The sequence below is a fragment of the Pelophylax lessonae genome, assembly GCF_965119305.1.
Source record: "Pelophylax lessonae genome assembly, chromosome: 2".
Lineage (NCBI taxonomy): Eukaryota > Metazoa > Chordata > Amphibia > Anura > Ranidae > Pelophylax > Pelophylax lessonae.
The window spans coordinates 408,394,722-408,409,291 of NC_138769.1; the positions used below are offsets into that span (position 1 = coordinate 408,394,722).

Consider the following 14,570-nt stretch of genomic DNA (forward strand, 5'->3'; position numbering starts at 1 on the left):
TTGAATTTTAATGCACACAAACACAATATAATATCCATTTTTTCTAGTAAAATATAAAAGATTCAGGGGACGGTTATTAGGTTTATTTGGGGGGACAAGAGGCCCAGAGTCAACAGACGGACTCTTTTTAACCCTAAACTCAGGGGGGGATTGGGGGTCCCGGAGTTGGGAAAATATTACTACGCAGCCCAACTGGCCCATCTGGTACGCTTCCACTCCCGGGACCCTCTCCCGATCTGGATGCACATGGAGGCGACCCACCTGGGGGTTCCGGTCCACCACGCGTTGTGGTTAAGGGCCAGGGACAGGCCGGGAGTGCTCTGTCCTGCCCTCTCCCTTTCCCTGGGGGTTTGGGATAGGCTGTCGGGCAGACGCTCCTTTAAGTCCCTCCATGCTCCGCTAGCACCCCTGCTGGGCAACCCTTTGTTCCCGCCGGGCCTAACCCCTGTGGCATTTGAATGGTGGACGAATAAGGGGCTTCTCAGGTTGGCAGATTTATGCGACCACCGGGGACTACTTACCAAGTCCCAATTGCAGGAGAAGTATTCCCTCCCTGAGGGGGAGTACTTTCGCTACGCCCAGATCTCCCATTTCGTGGCCTCCCTCAAGCGTAAGAGCGATATCTCTACCTCCACACCTATGGAGTACCTTTGCCGCACACTTGACAAACAAAAAAACTATATATCAACAATTTATAATATACTCCATGGAGACGATAGTAAATTAACGTATATGCTACGCTGGGAGGAGGATCTGGGAGAATCTCTAGACCGGGCGGAATGGAACACTTTAGCGCAGTTTAATTCTAGATCCATACTCAACACTTCCCTGATAGAAGCAAACTTCAAGGTATTTTTGCGTTGGTACATGGTTCCGGTCAGGCTGGCGGCGGCGGTGAGCACCGCATCCCCCAACTGTTTTCGGGGATGCGGACAGGTGGGCACGGTGCTCCACACGTGGTGGACTTGTCCAAAAGTCCGACGGTTTTGGATCCGGGTCTATAATTTTGTTTACTCCTTGACCCAAGTCAACTTGATAAAGGATCCCCAAAATGCCCTTTTGGGTAAACCGGTGGAGGGGGCTACTAAACCCGCCAAGCGCCTTATCGCCTTCGTGTTCACGGCCACCAAAATAGCAATAGCCCGTTCATGGCGAACCCCAGTAGTGCCTTTCGAGCTTTTAAAAGCCAAACTGACCTGGATCATGATAAACGAACGGATGGTGGCGTTGTTGAATGACAGGATGCGTATGTTTGACAAAACATGGGACCCCTGGATAAGGTACCTGGCGAGCCCCTCATAGGGGCGGTTGGGAGCATGGGTAGCCTTGGACGAGATGTTGGGGAAATCTCCCCCATAGGGAGTGAGCGGGATCTGGGTGTCGACCCTCTATTTTTCCACTGACCGCTGATGTTTCTTTCCTCTTTCCTATCTTCCCACTCCTGCCACCCTCCTCTGCTGTTGTCTCCTTTCTTCCCTGTCTTGCCCTTTTCCCCCTATTCCTTCTTTTCTTATTTTTTCTCTGGTACTATCTGACAGTGCACGGATGACAGGCTACGCCCCCCACTGGTAGAGGGCCTGGTATGGGGGTTGGGGGCCGTCCTCTCCCAAGGGCGCAGTATGTTCCCGCAGGGGCGCCGGGGGGGGGGGTCGGGCCCAGACCTCCAGCCCTTCAGCATGCACTGGAGGGGGCACTGTCTCTACGACTCTATGTTTTTTGCTCCATTAGCTGGATGCCCAACCTGAGCTTACCGTTCCTGTTACTGATTTATTGGTTTCTCATTTTTGATATTGTAATTTTCTGAATTGGCACCATTGTATTTCGTGTATTATGTCATATTTAATGCCCTCAAAGACAATGATTGAGCCATGTTGGCTCCTTGTGCGCTGTTATATCTTTTTCTTACAAAAAATCTAATAAAAAACATTGAAACATAAAATATAAAAGATGTTATGCTGAGTAAATAGATACTTAACATGTCACGCTGTAAAATTGCACACGCTCGTAAAATGGCGCCAAACTACAGTATTTAAAAATCTCCATAGGCTTTAAAGGTTTTACAGGTTACCATTTTAGAGTTAAGCCCCGTACACACGTACCGAATGTCGGCTGAACGATCGGCCGTCCAGGGCTGTCGTGTCTGTTGAAAACTGCAAAAGACTGCACACGAATTTTGTCGGCCAACAACAGCCGACTGCAGAAGTGATGTCATGTGATGGTTAACTTTCCGTGTGTTTTTTCTTTTCTGAGCATGCCCAGTCTTGCAAATCTGCTGTCTGTCGGCCGAAATCTGTACTGACTGGCGAACAATCGGCCGTTCTGGTGACGGCCAACAAAAATTTTAATGCCTGCACAATAGATTCTGTTCGGCCGAAAATGCGCTGTCGGCTGTCGGAAGCATCATACTAACAAGCCTACAATCGGCCGAATATTTACGGCCGACAATCGGTACGTGTGTACGGGGCATTACACTGAGTTCTGCTGGTAGAAATATTGTTCTCTCTCTGATATTCACGGCAATACCTCACATGTGTGGTGTGATCATCGTTTATGTATGTGTGCAGGACCTGTGTCGCATGAGTATGGTGGGACAGGGGCGCTATAACTATTTTTTTTTTATTATTATTATTTATTTTTTATGTTTACATTGTCTCTTTACATTTTTTTTTTTTTTTTAGCACTTTTATTGTTATCACAAGGAATGTAAAATCCCTTGTAATAATACGCAGTGACAGGTACTCTTTACTGAGACATCTGGGGTCTATGACACCCCAGATGTCTCTTTTGCCCTTAAAAGCATCTGTATGTATATGTGTGATCAGATGCTTTCCTAATTTAAAAATGGCGCTGTTTACATCCAGCAAAACCAGAAGTAACAAAATACTCAACGCTTCTGGTTTCCTACACCATAGAGATGATTGGGGATGTTCAAGTCCCTGATCAGCTGTATGGTAAGCCGCCTGAATCGCCAGATTCATCTCTGGCTCGCCAATGGGATGCTAGCGCCCAGAGAGCCACCAGCGGGCGGTGGTGGGGGGACAACAACCCAGCCCCCTGTAAAAGCAATCCAGCGGCTAATTAGCGACTAGGATGGCTTTTATAGAAAAGTCATCAACCGACTAAAAAAACAATGCTGGCATGATGACTGTAGCTGCAGACATCATCCCAGTATGCAATGGAAATAATGATAGCGCAAGTTCTTATATATCCCCAACCAAACTAAACTCAATCAATAATGTCCTTTAACCACTTGCTACCCGACCGCCATCAAATGATGGCGGAGCGGTGTAGCTATTGTTCTGGGATGCTGTTATATGACGGCGCACCAGAACAGCCTCCCTTGCGTGCCCGCCGGGGACACAGCGCGATCCCAGTCTTGGTAAAGAGTCAATGACATGACTCTTTACCCATGTGATCGACTGTGTCCAATCACAGCCGGTCCCATGTAAATGAGGAAGTGCCGTTATTCGGCTCTCCTCGCCTCACACTGTCAGTGTGTGAGGCGAGGATAGCCGATCAGCGGCTCCTCCTCATAGGGGAGACAAATACAAGTAATCAGGACACTGATCATCAGTGCCCTGATTACACAAAATGTTAATAAAGTGCCAATTACTGCCCACCATCAGTGCCCACAGTGCCTGCCATCAGTGTCCCCAATCAGTGCCCATAGTACTGCCAGTCAGTGCCCATCAGTGCCTGCTCATCTAGGCACTGATGGGCACTGACTGATTAGACATCTTCCCGGAGCGGCAGGCTATCATCCCAGTATAACCGCTTGATGTACCCAGCCACGTATATATATGTATTGTGGTCTTCAAGAGATTAAACCAAATCTAAACCCAAGAACTACCCTAAGACAGGAAAGCTATTAGGACTACAGCACACCTCCTCCACTTTACAACATAGAGGAAGATTGTTAAGAGCTTTACATGTACTTTTTAATTCCCCTTGCAATTTTTTAACTTGTGGTATTTATATAGCTCCAACCAGTGCTGGGACAAGGTCATCCAGCGCCCAGGGCAAGGATGCCAAACTGCACCCCCCCTTCCCATAGGTCTAGGGTCAGGACACCCCCCCCCCCCCATCCCGCAATAAACCATTGTGCCCAGGGCAGCCGTCCCTCCTACTCACCCCTTGTCCCGGCCCTGGCTCCAACAATTTACACTGCACTTTTACATATTGTACATTAACATCAGTTCCTGCCTTTAAGAAGCTTACAGGCTATGGTCCCTATCTCACATACATACACATACTAGGGCCAATTTAGACTTAAGCCGAATAACCTATCAGCATGTCTGGAAATCCACACAAGCACAGGAGGAACATGCAAGCTCCATGCAGGTAGTGTCCTAGTTGGGATTTGAACGGACACTCCAGTGCTGCAAGGGACTTGTGCTAACCAATAAATCTGGCCATACATGGTGCAAATTCACCAAGAACAGTATGAAATTTGGAGTTGTGGGTGGCCCCTTCAGTACCCTTCTATCCAACATCCTTTGATCTGAAGAAAATAGTTAGCCAAGCGGTGGCTGCATTCAATCCAGGACAGCCGCTGTTTAGGTATTTTGACAGCAGTGGGTGCCAGCTGTCAGAATACAATACACAGTACTAAATATACTACTGTAACTGTTCCAGATCAGGCTCACATTACACCTTTGTAAATCATCAGGTGACTGTCCAGATTGTCACTGAAATGATTCCACAAGAAACAGATGAAAGATTTCCAATGTGAATTTGTGAATATTTATTTAGTCTCAAATCAATTCTAATGCATTTCATGCCGAACAGTGCTTAGTCATAGAATAGAATACTTCACTCCCTCTTCCTACCATTAACTAATTATATCCAGTCACATGTCATTTAGACACTAGACACATTCTAAAAAAAATAATTTACAACTTATATAAAACCAAATTAAGCTCATAGTTGGTCAATATACACAGTGATCAGAATAATGAATAATTCCATAAAGCTCTTATTCAAATTCCAAACAGCTCTCATTCAAATTCATTATTCAAATATTTAAAAAATGCATACATCTTATTTTGCATCATATTCAGGTTTTTTTTTCACATGTAACAGTAAGCAGAACACAGTAGCTAGATCTTAAAAGGTAACTACGCTATTGTACAGAAAAAAATAATCAAATAAAGAAATAATATTGTAATTGAATGTAGATAAAAATGACTTTTCCTTTTCAATCTGCAGCTGCTGCAATTTTCTGAAAATGCAATGCAATATGGCTACCTGGAGCTGTTCTATACACAGAATGCGTACTGACCACACCCCCGAAACATCATTTCCTGCTTGTGTGATTGGCTCACCAATTTTCCTAGAAGTCTGCCTAAGATACAAGTTAGATTTCTGGCATCCCCTGCAACAAAAATGTCATTTTTGGTGAGATACTTCCAATAGGAACACGTCTAAAGGGATGCGGGCCCAGCAGCTTCCCTCATTAGAGCTCTGCAGCTGCCACAGCTGATAGATAATCATGAAACCACTCCCATTAGACCCACTCAGCAGAGTGGAACAAACAATGATTTCTTCAGAATAACAAAAGGTAAGAATCTGCAGCTAAGTTTGTTAAAATCCTTGTAATGTACAGCGATCACCCAGAGGGGAATGTTTTTTTCTCAACAAAAGTGGAGTTACACTTTAAGCCATTGTGCTGCCATAAGAGGATGCTTTTATTCACTTACCGACCGCCGTCAAAATACGTTGGTCCTAGCTGCCATAACCCCAGTATTTTTTTTAAACGGCGGGCGGTCCTCTTTCAGATAAGGGTGGTCCCAGCGGTGGATTTGCTGCGGGATCACCCTTACAGTGCGGCCGGAAATGGGGAAAGGTACCTGTCAAAAACAGGTACCTGTTCCACCCTCCCCTCTCAGATGTGGCACTGGAGGGGGGGGAGGAAGCAGATTAGCGGAAGTTCCACTTTTGGGTGTAACTCTGCTTTAATGACAAACTGTTTTTGGCAAGCTTTGTACTGTTTTATGCTAGCCTGAATGTTATATTGTAGCATTTGGTCCCATTCACCTTGTTAACTTGCACTGATCAGTCTTAGGTCCTGGTAGTTTTTCTACCAGGGTTCCTCCAGAGGTTGCGAGGGGTTCTTTGAGTAATGAGCAGTTTCTGCTCTCAGATTCATAACCAATGATTCCAATGATCTTTATTCTGTAAAGCCTCATACACATGATGACAATATCATTGTTATTTTTGGGGTTTTTTTGTGCATGCTAGTCTCATATTGCAAATGAAGAGGTTAGTCAACTTACAAAAATTCTCGTATGACAGAATACAACTTTGGAAATGATGTAATGTATTGTATGGTATTGTAAAGTATTCTTTCAATTCCGAGCATGCGAGGTCTTGCTCTTCCGATTTTTTTGGACAAAAAATGTACTGATTAACACCTGTTGGACTGCCCCACACAGATATACTGCGGCAAGCTGGCCCTCCTGCATGAAATTAGGTACCTGTACTTGATTTCGTGCACAGCTGGCAACCTGCTCCCGCTGTGATTAGACACAGCGGAAGCCAATTAGGGGGTCCAGCAGACCCCATGCTCGCCTGCACCCCAAAAATGTTCTCATGAGAGGCAGAATGGAGGTCTGCCTATGTAAACAAGGCAGACCGCCGTTCTGTGAGAGGAAGATGGAAATCTTGTGTTTCTGCTAAACAGGAACACAGATCTCTGTCTTCCCCCCAGTCAAAGCATCCCTCGCACCGTTAGAAAGCACTCCCTAGGAGCACATTTAACCCTTTGATTGCCCCCCTGATGTTAACCCCCCTCCCTGCCAGTGTCATTAGTACAGTGACAATGCAATGTTTTAGCACTGATCGCTGTATTGGTGTTACTGGTCCGCAAAAAGTGGCAGTGTCAGATTTGTCTGCCGCAACGTTGCAGTCCCCCTAAAAATCGCTGATCACTGCCATTATTAGTAAAAACAATTTATTGAGATTTGTATTTTACCAAAAATATGTAGCAGAATACATATTGGCCTAAACTGATGAATAATTTAGATTTTTTTACATTTATTTATTTATTGGCTATGTTTTATAGCATAAAGTAAAAAATATTGTTTTTTTTTTTTTTTTTCAAAATTGGTCATTTTTTGTTTAGAGCGCAAAAATCAAAAACCGCAGAGGTGATCAAATACCACCAAAAGAAAGCTCTATATGTGAGAAAAACCGTTCCCTTCCACACTGATGGGGTTGTCTGCCTGAGCCTGTTCTCCATGCGCGGGTGATTGACGTCATCACCTGCGCCTCCACTGTCTCCACCAAGCCAAGCGCTGATGCACGCAGTTGCATCGCTCCATCTCCCGAATCACACGCCGTTCGGACCATTATAACAGCTGAGGCGCTGGTGTCTGTCCTCCGTGGTTTTTCACGGCTCTGCGAGATCTGGCAACTGTGGGGCAAGTACACAGGCTCAGCCTGACACTCCAATAACTGTCATCCAGTATCATACCTACTAATTGATGTTCATGGTTTTATTCAATAAACTTTTTTAACTTGGACTTTCCTGATGTGGTCTTTTTTAACTCAGGACACCATTACTTGCATTTTTATTACTATCTGCATTCTCATTCATATCATTTCACATCATAGCCTCAACCAGAAGCGCTTCTTTTCCCCAGTTGCTATATTGATCTTACTCTGACCCCAGGCGTCTTCTAAGGAGCGGCAGAGGTACTAACACAGGCATCCATATACATCGGACTATACTGGGCGCCGTGTTCCTGTTTTTCTGTTGTCCTTTCACACAGGCTTGTCAATCAGGTCTGCTTATCAGTTTCAGGTAGACCTGATTTGTCCCTTTAGATAAGTTCGGATGAACTGTTCTCAAGAGCTGTGTACTAATGATCAGATTATCATACGATCGCTTTATATTTTTTGTCCGATTTTCTGTTTAAGTGTATTAGGCTTAAGGGGGCATTCTTCCAAATCACCAAAATATAAGGGATCCTTTCACAGGGGCTTGTCGAATTCAAATTCAAATTAGCTTTATTGGCAGGACCAAATAAATTTTAGCATTGCCAAAGCAGTTGAGTTTGTGGTGGGGGGGGGGGGGGGTAATGGGTAATATAAAGGGGAATGGGGGGTGAGTCTATGTAAAGGATTTTTAAGTCCTCAGTTTTTCATGTCCCTCTCAGTCTCTGACATGCTGTCACATATTGTGAAGCTGTTCTCACCATTGGCTCCTCTTCTCCCAGTAGGATTTGGAGTTTCCTCTTCTCTTCTATAGAATTGAACTCCGGGACAATCAGGTTTGCTTATCAGTTTCAAGTAGACCAGATTTGTCCCTTTAGATCATTTCAAATAAACTGTTGTGATTGGCTCTCGAAAGCTGTGTACTAATGATCAGATTATCGTCCGATCGCTTTGTATTTTTCATCTGTATTTCTGATCGTGTGTACTGGGCTTAAGGGGGCATTCTTCCAAATTACCAAAAATGTAAGGGGTCCTCACATGGGCTTGTCAATCAGGTCTGCTTATCAGTTTTTCTGATAAGTCTAGGGGTAGGCAGATGGATATCCATTTGTTTAGATTTCTCTAATGCCTCGTACACACGTTCAGATAATCGGACGACTTATCGTTCGCATTTTGTTGCATGATACTAATATGGAATTCAACAATGCATATAAACGTAGGATTTTTTTCGTACGATTCGGGAAAAGCTTCCTGGTTGCGTAGCTACGTCTCAGATGGTGCAGAACAAAAACAATGGCAGCCAGGCTTTTTCCGTGCTATTTTAGTGTTTCTGATCATGCGCGGTCTTTGTCGAACGATTTTTAGCGGACGCATACTGTACTGATTAAACGATTGTCGTTCGCTAGGCTATCGTACAACAAAAGTTTTCCTGTTTGTTCCTTCGGATTTTGTTGGACGAACTGTCGTGATCGGCTGTCGAAAGCTGTATACTAATGATCAGATTATTGTGCGATCAGGTCAAAAGCGAGTTTTATCGTACGATTATCTGAACGTGTGTACGAGGCATAACTCCGAGTCCAGGTCTGGAAAAAAAACAGACTGTGTACTTTTCTCTCCTGTACTGGGCACCATCAGTTCAAAAGGGGGCCCAGGCACCTTCTGAGCAGGAGGACCAGCTGTACTGTCTTATTGCAGCAAATGTTCCTGTTCTACCTCCCCCTGGGGTGCTGCCAGCTTCTCTCCCTCTCTAACTCCAGCTGCACTGCAGGGGGATTGGTCCTTGCACATGTGCCCCTTTCCATCTCCTGTCCGGGCCCCTAGTTTGCCCCCCCCCCCCCCCCCACTGGCAGCTACTGTGGGCACAAAGGGAGATGTTTCAGGATAGAAAGTGAGGAAAGGGGTCAGTAAATATGTAATTTACTGGCCCCTTCCTTTCCAAAATGAACCAGTGTTAATTTTGGCAGCAAATTTCAATTTAGTTTTAGTCTTAGTCTTAGGACTAAAATGGCATTTTAGTTTTAGTCCTATTTTAGTCTTCTGCAAGTGTTTTAGTTTTAGTCGTATTTAGTCGACTAAAACTCCAGTATATTTTAGTCGACTAAAACGCCCTACATTTTAGTCGACTAAAACTCATTTTAGTCATCTATAATCGAATGGGTGTAGTTCAATTGTAATTTGTAATGCATTATTTAAGCATTTCTCTACAATTTCCAAACTCATTATATACTACTGCTGGTCCTGGAGTGAAAAATCTAATATGTTATTATTTATGCTTTGAGCATGCACCAGTGTTAATTTTTGGCAGCAAATTTCGATTTAGTTTTAGTTATAGTCTTTTGACTAAAATGCCATTTTAGTTTTAGTCATATTTTAGTCTTAAGACTAAAATGCCATTTTAGTTTTAGTCGTATTTTAGTCATCTGAATTGTGTTAGTCGACGAAAACATTTTAGTCGGTTTTAGTCGACGAAATTAACACTGAAATGAACACAGTGAGCGATCGGTACCAATCACTCGTGTGTCCATTCATCACTGAAGCGTAGTAAACCATGTTTTCACTATGCTTTAGTCTGTGAATAAGCAGGGAGCCCTAGAGTGTTTGCTATTCATTAATCTGGGCTGCTGAGGCTGAAAAGAATAGGACTGATAAATCTATGCCCTCACATTCAGCTGGAAAGGGGGGGCCCTGTCAGGTAGGTTGCATGAGTGATCCAGTGATTTCTAACAGCAGCCCTGTAAATGGGCATAGATCCAACACAATTTCCATAAACGTCACAATGTGGCCAAAGAAACTAAACTGGGATGGCTATCACAAAAGGGACATCTATCCCATTCTGTATCTGCAGGGGATCTGTTCACGGATCACATCTTTGTGAAAACAAAACCCTAAGGAGCATTCTTCCCAAGGACCATCTCACTAATGTACAATGAGCTTTAAAATTTGCAGTGAGCCTCGTTCACACTGAGAGCAGGTTTAAAATCGTGTGAGATTTCAAACCTGCATGTCAGTGCAAGTTCGGGGCGATTTGACAGACATTTTCGTGGGTTCCTGTACAGATATCTATTGAAATCACCCCTACAGTCACCAAAAGCAGTGCAGTAACTCTTTTTGGGAATCGGTGCGGCGCTGCAAAGTCGGCCTCGCACCGATTCAGATGATGCTGTTGTGGCCAATAGGCTCCGATTTGGCATGCGTTTTGACATGTCAAATCGCATGTCAAATTGCCTGATGTGAACGAAGGCTGAAGGAAGAGAACGACAACGCTACAGGTGACGATAATCCTCCCTCTAATGACCGGGTGCTGGTCCAGTCTGTGGTCTGGGTAAATATCCAAATAAGAGAAAGATGGTGACCGCACTCCAACATAAGAGGATAAAAAATTTTTTTTTCTTTATTCCATAATATTCAAAAAGTGAATCATGTCATAACATAATGATACAGGCAGATAACAGCAAAGGTTGACGCGTTTCACAAATTGCCTTCGCTTAATCATAACCCAAAAAAAGCACCTCTAGGTGTAACCTTTAAATAGACTGTAATCAGGTGGATACACTTGGTGCTTAATCTACTGCTATATAAGCTGATTAGAAAGGAGTTCCACCTAAAAGTGGAACTTCCGCTTGTATGCTTCCTCCCCCCTCCAGTGCCACATTTGGCACCTTTCATGGGGAGGGGGGAATAGTTACCTACCTGTTTTTGACAGGTACCATTCCCCACTTCCGGTAGACAGCGCCGTGGCGCTGTCCCTCGGAAGTTCGGCCCCCTCCTTTTTCTCTTGCCGCCGGGCTAATTACAAAGCGCAGCGCGCTTCGTGCATGCGCAGTAGGGAACCAGCTGTGAAGACCCTGAATGGTGGCAGCAGCACCCGAGGGTCGATACGAAAATCGACTTCGGGTGCTGACATTGCGGGAACCCTGGACAGGTAAGTTCTAATATTTAAATTCAGCAGCTACAGTATTTGTATTATGGGGGGGAGGAACTCCTCTGTGAAGACCCTGAATGGTGGCAGCAGCACCCGAGGGTCGATACGAAAATCGACTTCGGGTGCTGACATTGCGGGAACCCTGGACAGGTAAGTTCTAATATTTAAATTCAGCAGCTACAGTATTTGTATTATGGGGGGGAGGAACTCCTCTGTGAAGACCCTGAATGGTGGCAGCAGCACCCGAGGGTCGATACGAAAATCGACTACGGGTGCTGACATTGCGGGAACCCTGGACAGGTAAGTTCTAATATTTAAATTCAGCAGCTACAGTATTTGTATTATGGGGGGGAGGAACTCCTCTTTAAGTTCTTAGTGTACAAATGTACAAAACAATAGAACAAATCCTTTGTTATCGCTCGTGTATGGATACATTCCTTATTGCGAACATAAAACAGATCAAAAAATCATTATTCAAAAATCTTATGTCTCATAAATGGACCCATAGACGTGCAACAAAACTGGAACCCGTTGCATGAAAAATCGAGATTATCTAATCCAAAGGTGAAAAATATAAAACATAAAGCATAAGGTGTATACATGAAAATCACATCAGGCACCCACTAAGCGACACATGTACCTTAATCCTGTGTCAGTTTGCTATAAACCTGGGTGTATGTTACATCCCCCACAGGGAAGGCAATAAAGGGCTATGTTTGTTGTAAGTATGTATAAACTGAAGAATCAACACATAAAACCAGGAAAAGGTACATAAGACCCAGTCATTAATACTTCCTCTAGCCAGTTCATAAATGTACAAAGACCCTATGGCCCAAAAATGATGAGCGCTTGTTGCCAGCTGAGAACAACTGCCATCACTGCACAAACTGCACCCACCACTTATAACACTAAGAACTTATCTAGTTTATATAGCAGTAGATTAGGTACCAATTGTGTCCACCTGAATACATGCTATTTGAGCCCATGTTCACATTGGTCCGATTTGATGTGATTTGACATGTAAAATTGCATGTCAAATCAGAGTCACTTGCTGACAATGGCACCGTCCGAATCAGTGCGACGCCGACTTTGCAGCGCCGCACCGATTCCCAAAAGTAGTTTCTGCACTACTTCTGCCAATTTGGGGGGCAACTTCCATAGACATCTGAGCAGGAGCCTGCACAGATGGCTGTAAAATCGCCCCGGAGTCTGACTGAAATGCCAGCTTGAAATCTTGCAAGCTTAGCTGAACTTGCACGATTTCTAAACAGCCTCAGTGTGAACCTGAGCTAAAGGTTACACCTAGAAGTGCACTTTTGGGCCATGGCTAAGCGAAGTTAATTCGTCAGTGTCAACCTTTGCTGTTATCTGCCTGCATCACTATGTTATGACATGTGTCACGTTTTGGATATTTTGGAATAAAGAAAAAAAATGTTATCCTCACGCTGGGAGTGCGGTCACCATCTTTCTCTCATGTGGATACAGTGAGCTTAAGGCTGCATTCACACTTGAGCGTAGCGTTTTTTACAGCGATTTTACCGCAATTTTTTACCGCGATTTTACCACTATTTTTTCAGGCGTTTTTCATTGACATCTATCAAAAACGCTGGTAATCAGCCCAAAAAGAAGCTCATGTACTTTTTTCAGCTACAGGCATTTTGCAAAACGCTCAGATGTGAACAGGGGCCATTTAAATGAATGGGGTTTTACTTGTTGGGCGTTTTGGAAGCGTTTCTTTTGAGCGTTTTTGGAGCTGAAAACGCCCAGGTGTGAATGGAGCCTTAGTCCCAGTTCACACCGGTGCGATGCAGGAAACCCTACGATTCAGTGTTGATTCCCGCATAACACCTGAATCGCACAGTGGTTCACACTGAGGTCTGCGAACCGCTGGGGGGTGTCAATGTAAAGTTAATGACACCCCCCAGATCGGATTGCAGTGCGAACTGTGAAATGGTGCAGGAATCAGATGATGTGAATGTGCAATGTATATGTAAAGTGCTGCGTAAATTGACAGCGCTATATAAGTACCTGAAATAATAATAATAGGTGTGAACACCCATGCGATCCGATTCCAGTGCAGACCAAAAAAAGGGTCCTGCACCAGTTTAGTGCGAATGCGATACGATTTCAACCATACAGTTTGTATGGCTAAAATCGCATATAAACTGCACAGCAATGCGGTGCAAATCACATGCGATGTCTGGCATCACACTAGTGTGAACCAGCGACATAGTCATTGTTAACAGGGTTCCCTGAGATCTGATAATTATTTTTAATGGGGTTTCCTCTGTGTTAGCAAGTATAAGAAAGGCGACACTAGGAGAGTATTTCACAGATATATGTACTTTATAACACAGCACAAGACCCTATGGATACAATTTAAACTTGGTGACATTTTTCCCTCACTACAAATAAAATAAAACTAAGGTACGATACACAATATTGATAGGAAGTTGTTACAAAAAAGTAATAATGTTACAAAGTTTACAAAACATGTGCAGTGAGTAGAATCAGGACTGTTATGTGTGTCCTGAGAAGAGAAGTGCTTACCCGACAATGTAGCACAGGACTCCAAACTGGATAAGTCTGAATGTCAGCCCGACCTTCTTGTCCCGGACCAGGACCATCCTAGGGGTGTCATACTCAAAGAAAAAGTTGGAAATCCCCTTCTTGACCTTGTGCCCCATGATGACTGAGAGCTCAGATGAGTTTCCTAGTACAGTGTCTGCTCCAACAGCCCAGACTACTCCAGCAGGCATGGAAGGAGGGCTCCAGGGGTGTGATGTGCTGCTCCTCCTGTACACAGCGACAGTATGTGTGGCAGATGCTGCCAGAGGTGACAGTGTGTCCTGTACATTCCACATGGCTCTTCTGATAAGGATGGGGGGAGGCTCATAGATGGGCGTTCAACCACTACCACTACATCCTGCATACTGAACATACACTGACAGTAAACATCATTGCTATTTAGCAGGACTAGATTTAACTTAACCACTTGAACACCAAGCATTTTCTGGCAATTAGTTTAAATCAGTATTTTTAGCTAGAAAATGTATTTATAACCCCCCCCCCCCCCCCCCAACATTATCTTTTATTTAACAGAGAGCATAGGGGGAGAAAAATGGCAATATTTGCTATTTTTTATGTCACAAGGTACTTGCACAGTGAAAAAAATACATTTTTAATTTAAAAAAAAAAACAACACAATTTA

The 14,570-nt window shown here is 44.0% G+C and overlaps 1 protein-coding gene across 1 annotated transcript in view; it reads right to left on the reverse strand.

Moving 5' to 3' along the window:
• P2RX1 (purinergic receptor P2X 1) overlaps positions 1–14,084 on the reverse strand; it is a 168,997-nt gene extending 154,913 nt beyond the window's left edge. The window contains exon 1 of the mRNA XM_082244978.1: positions 13,910–14,084. Within this exon, the coding sequence (XP_082101104.1) occupies positions 13,910–14,046 (137 nt within the window). The 5' untranslated portion in view covers positions 14,047–14,084. The remainder of the gene's footprint in view (positions 1–13,909) is intronic.
• Between the last annotated feature and the right edge of the window lie 486 nt (positions 14,085–14,570).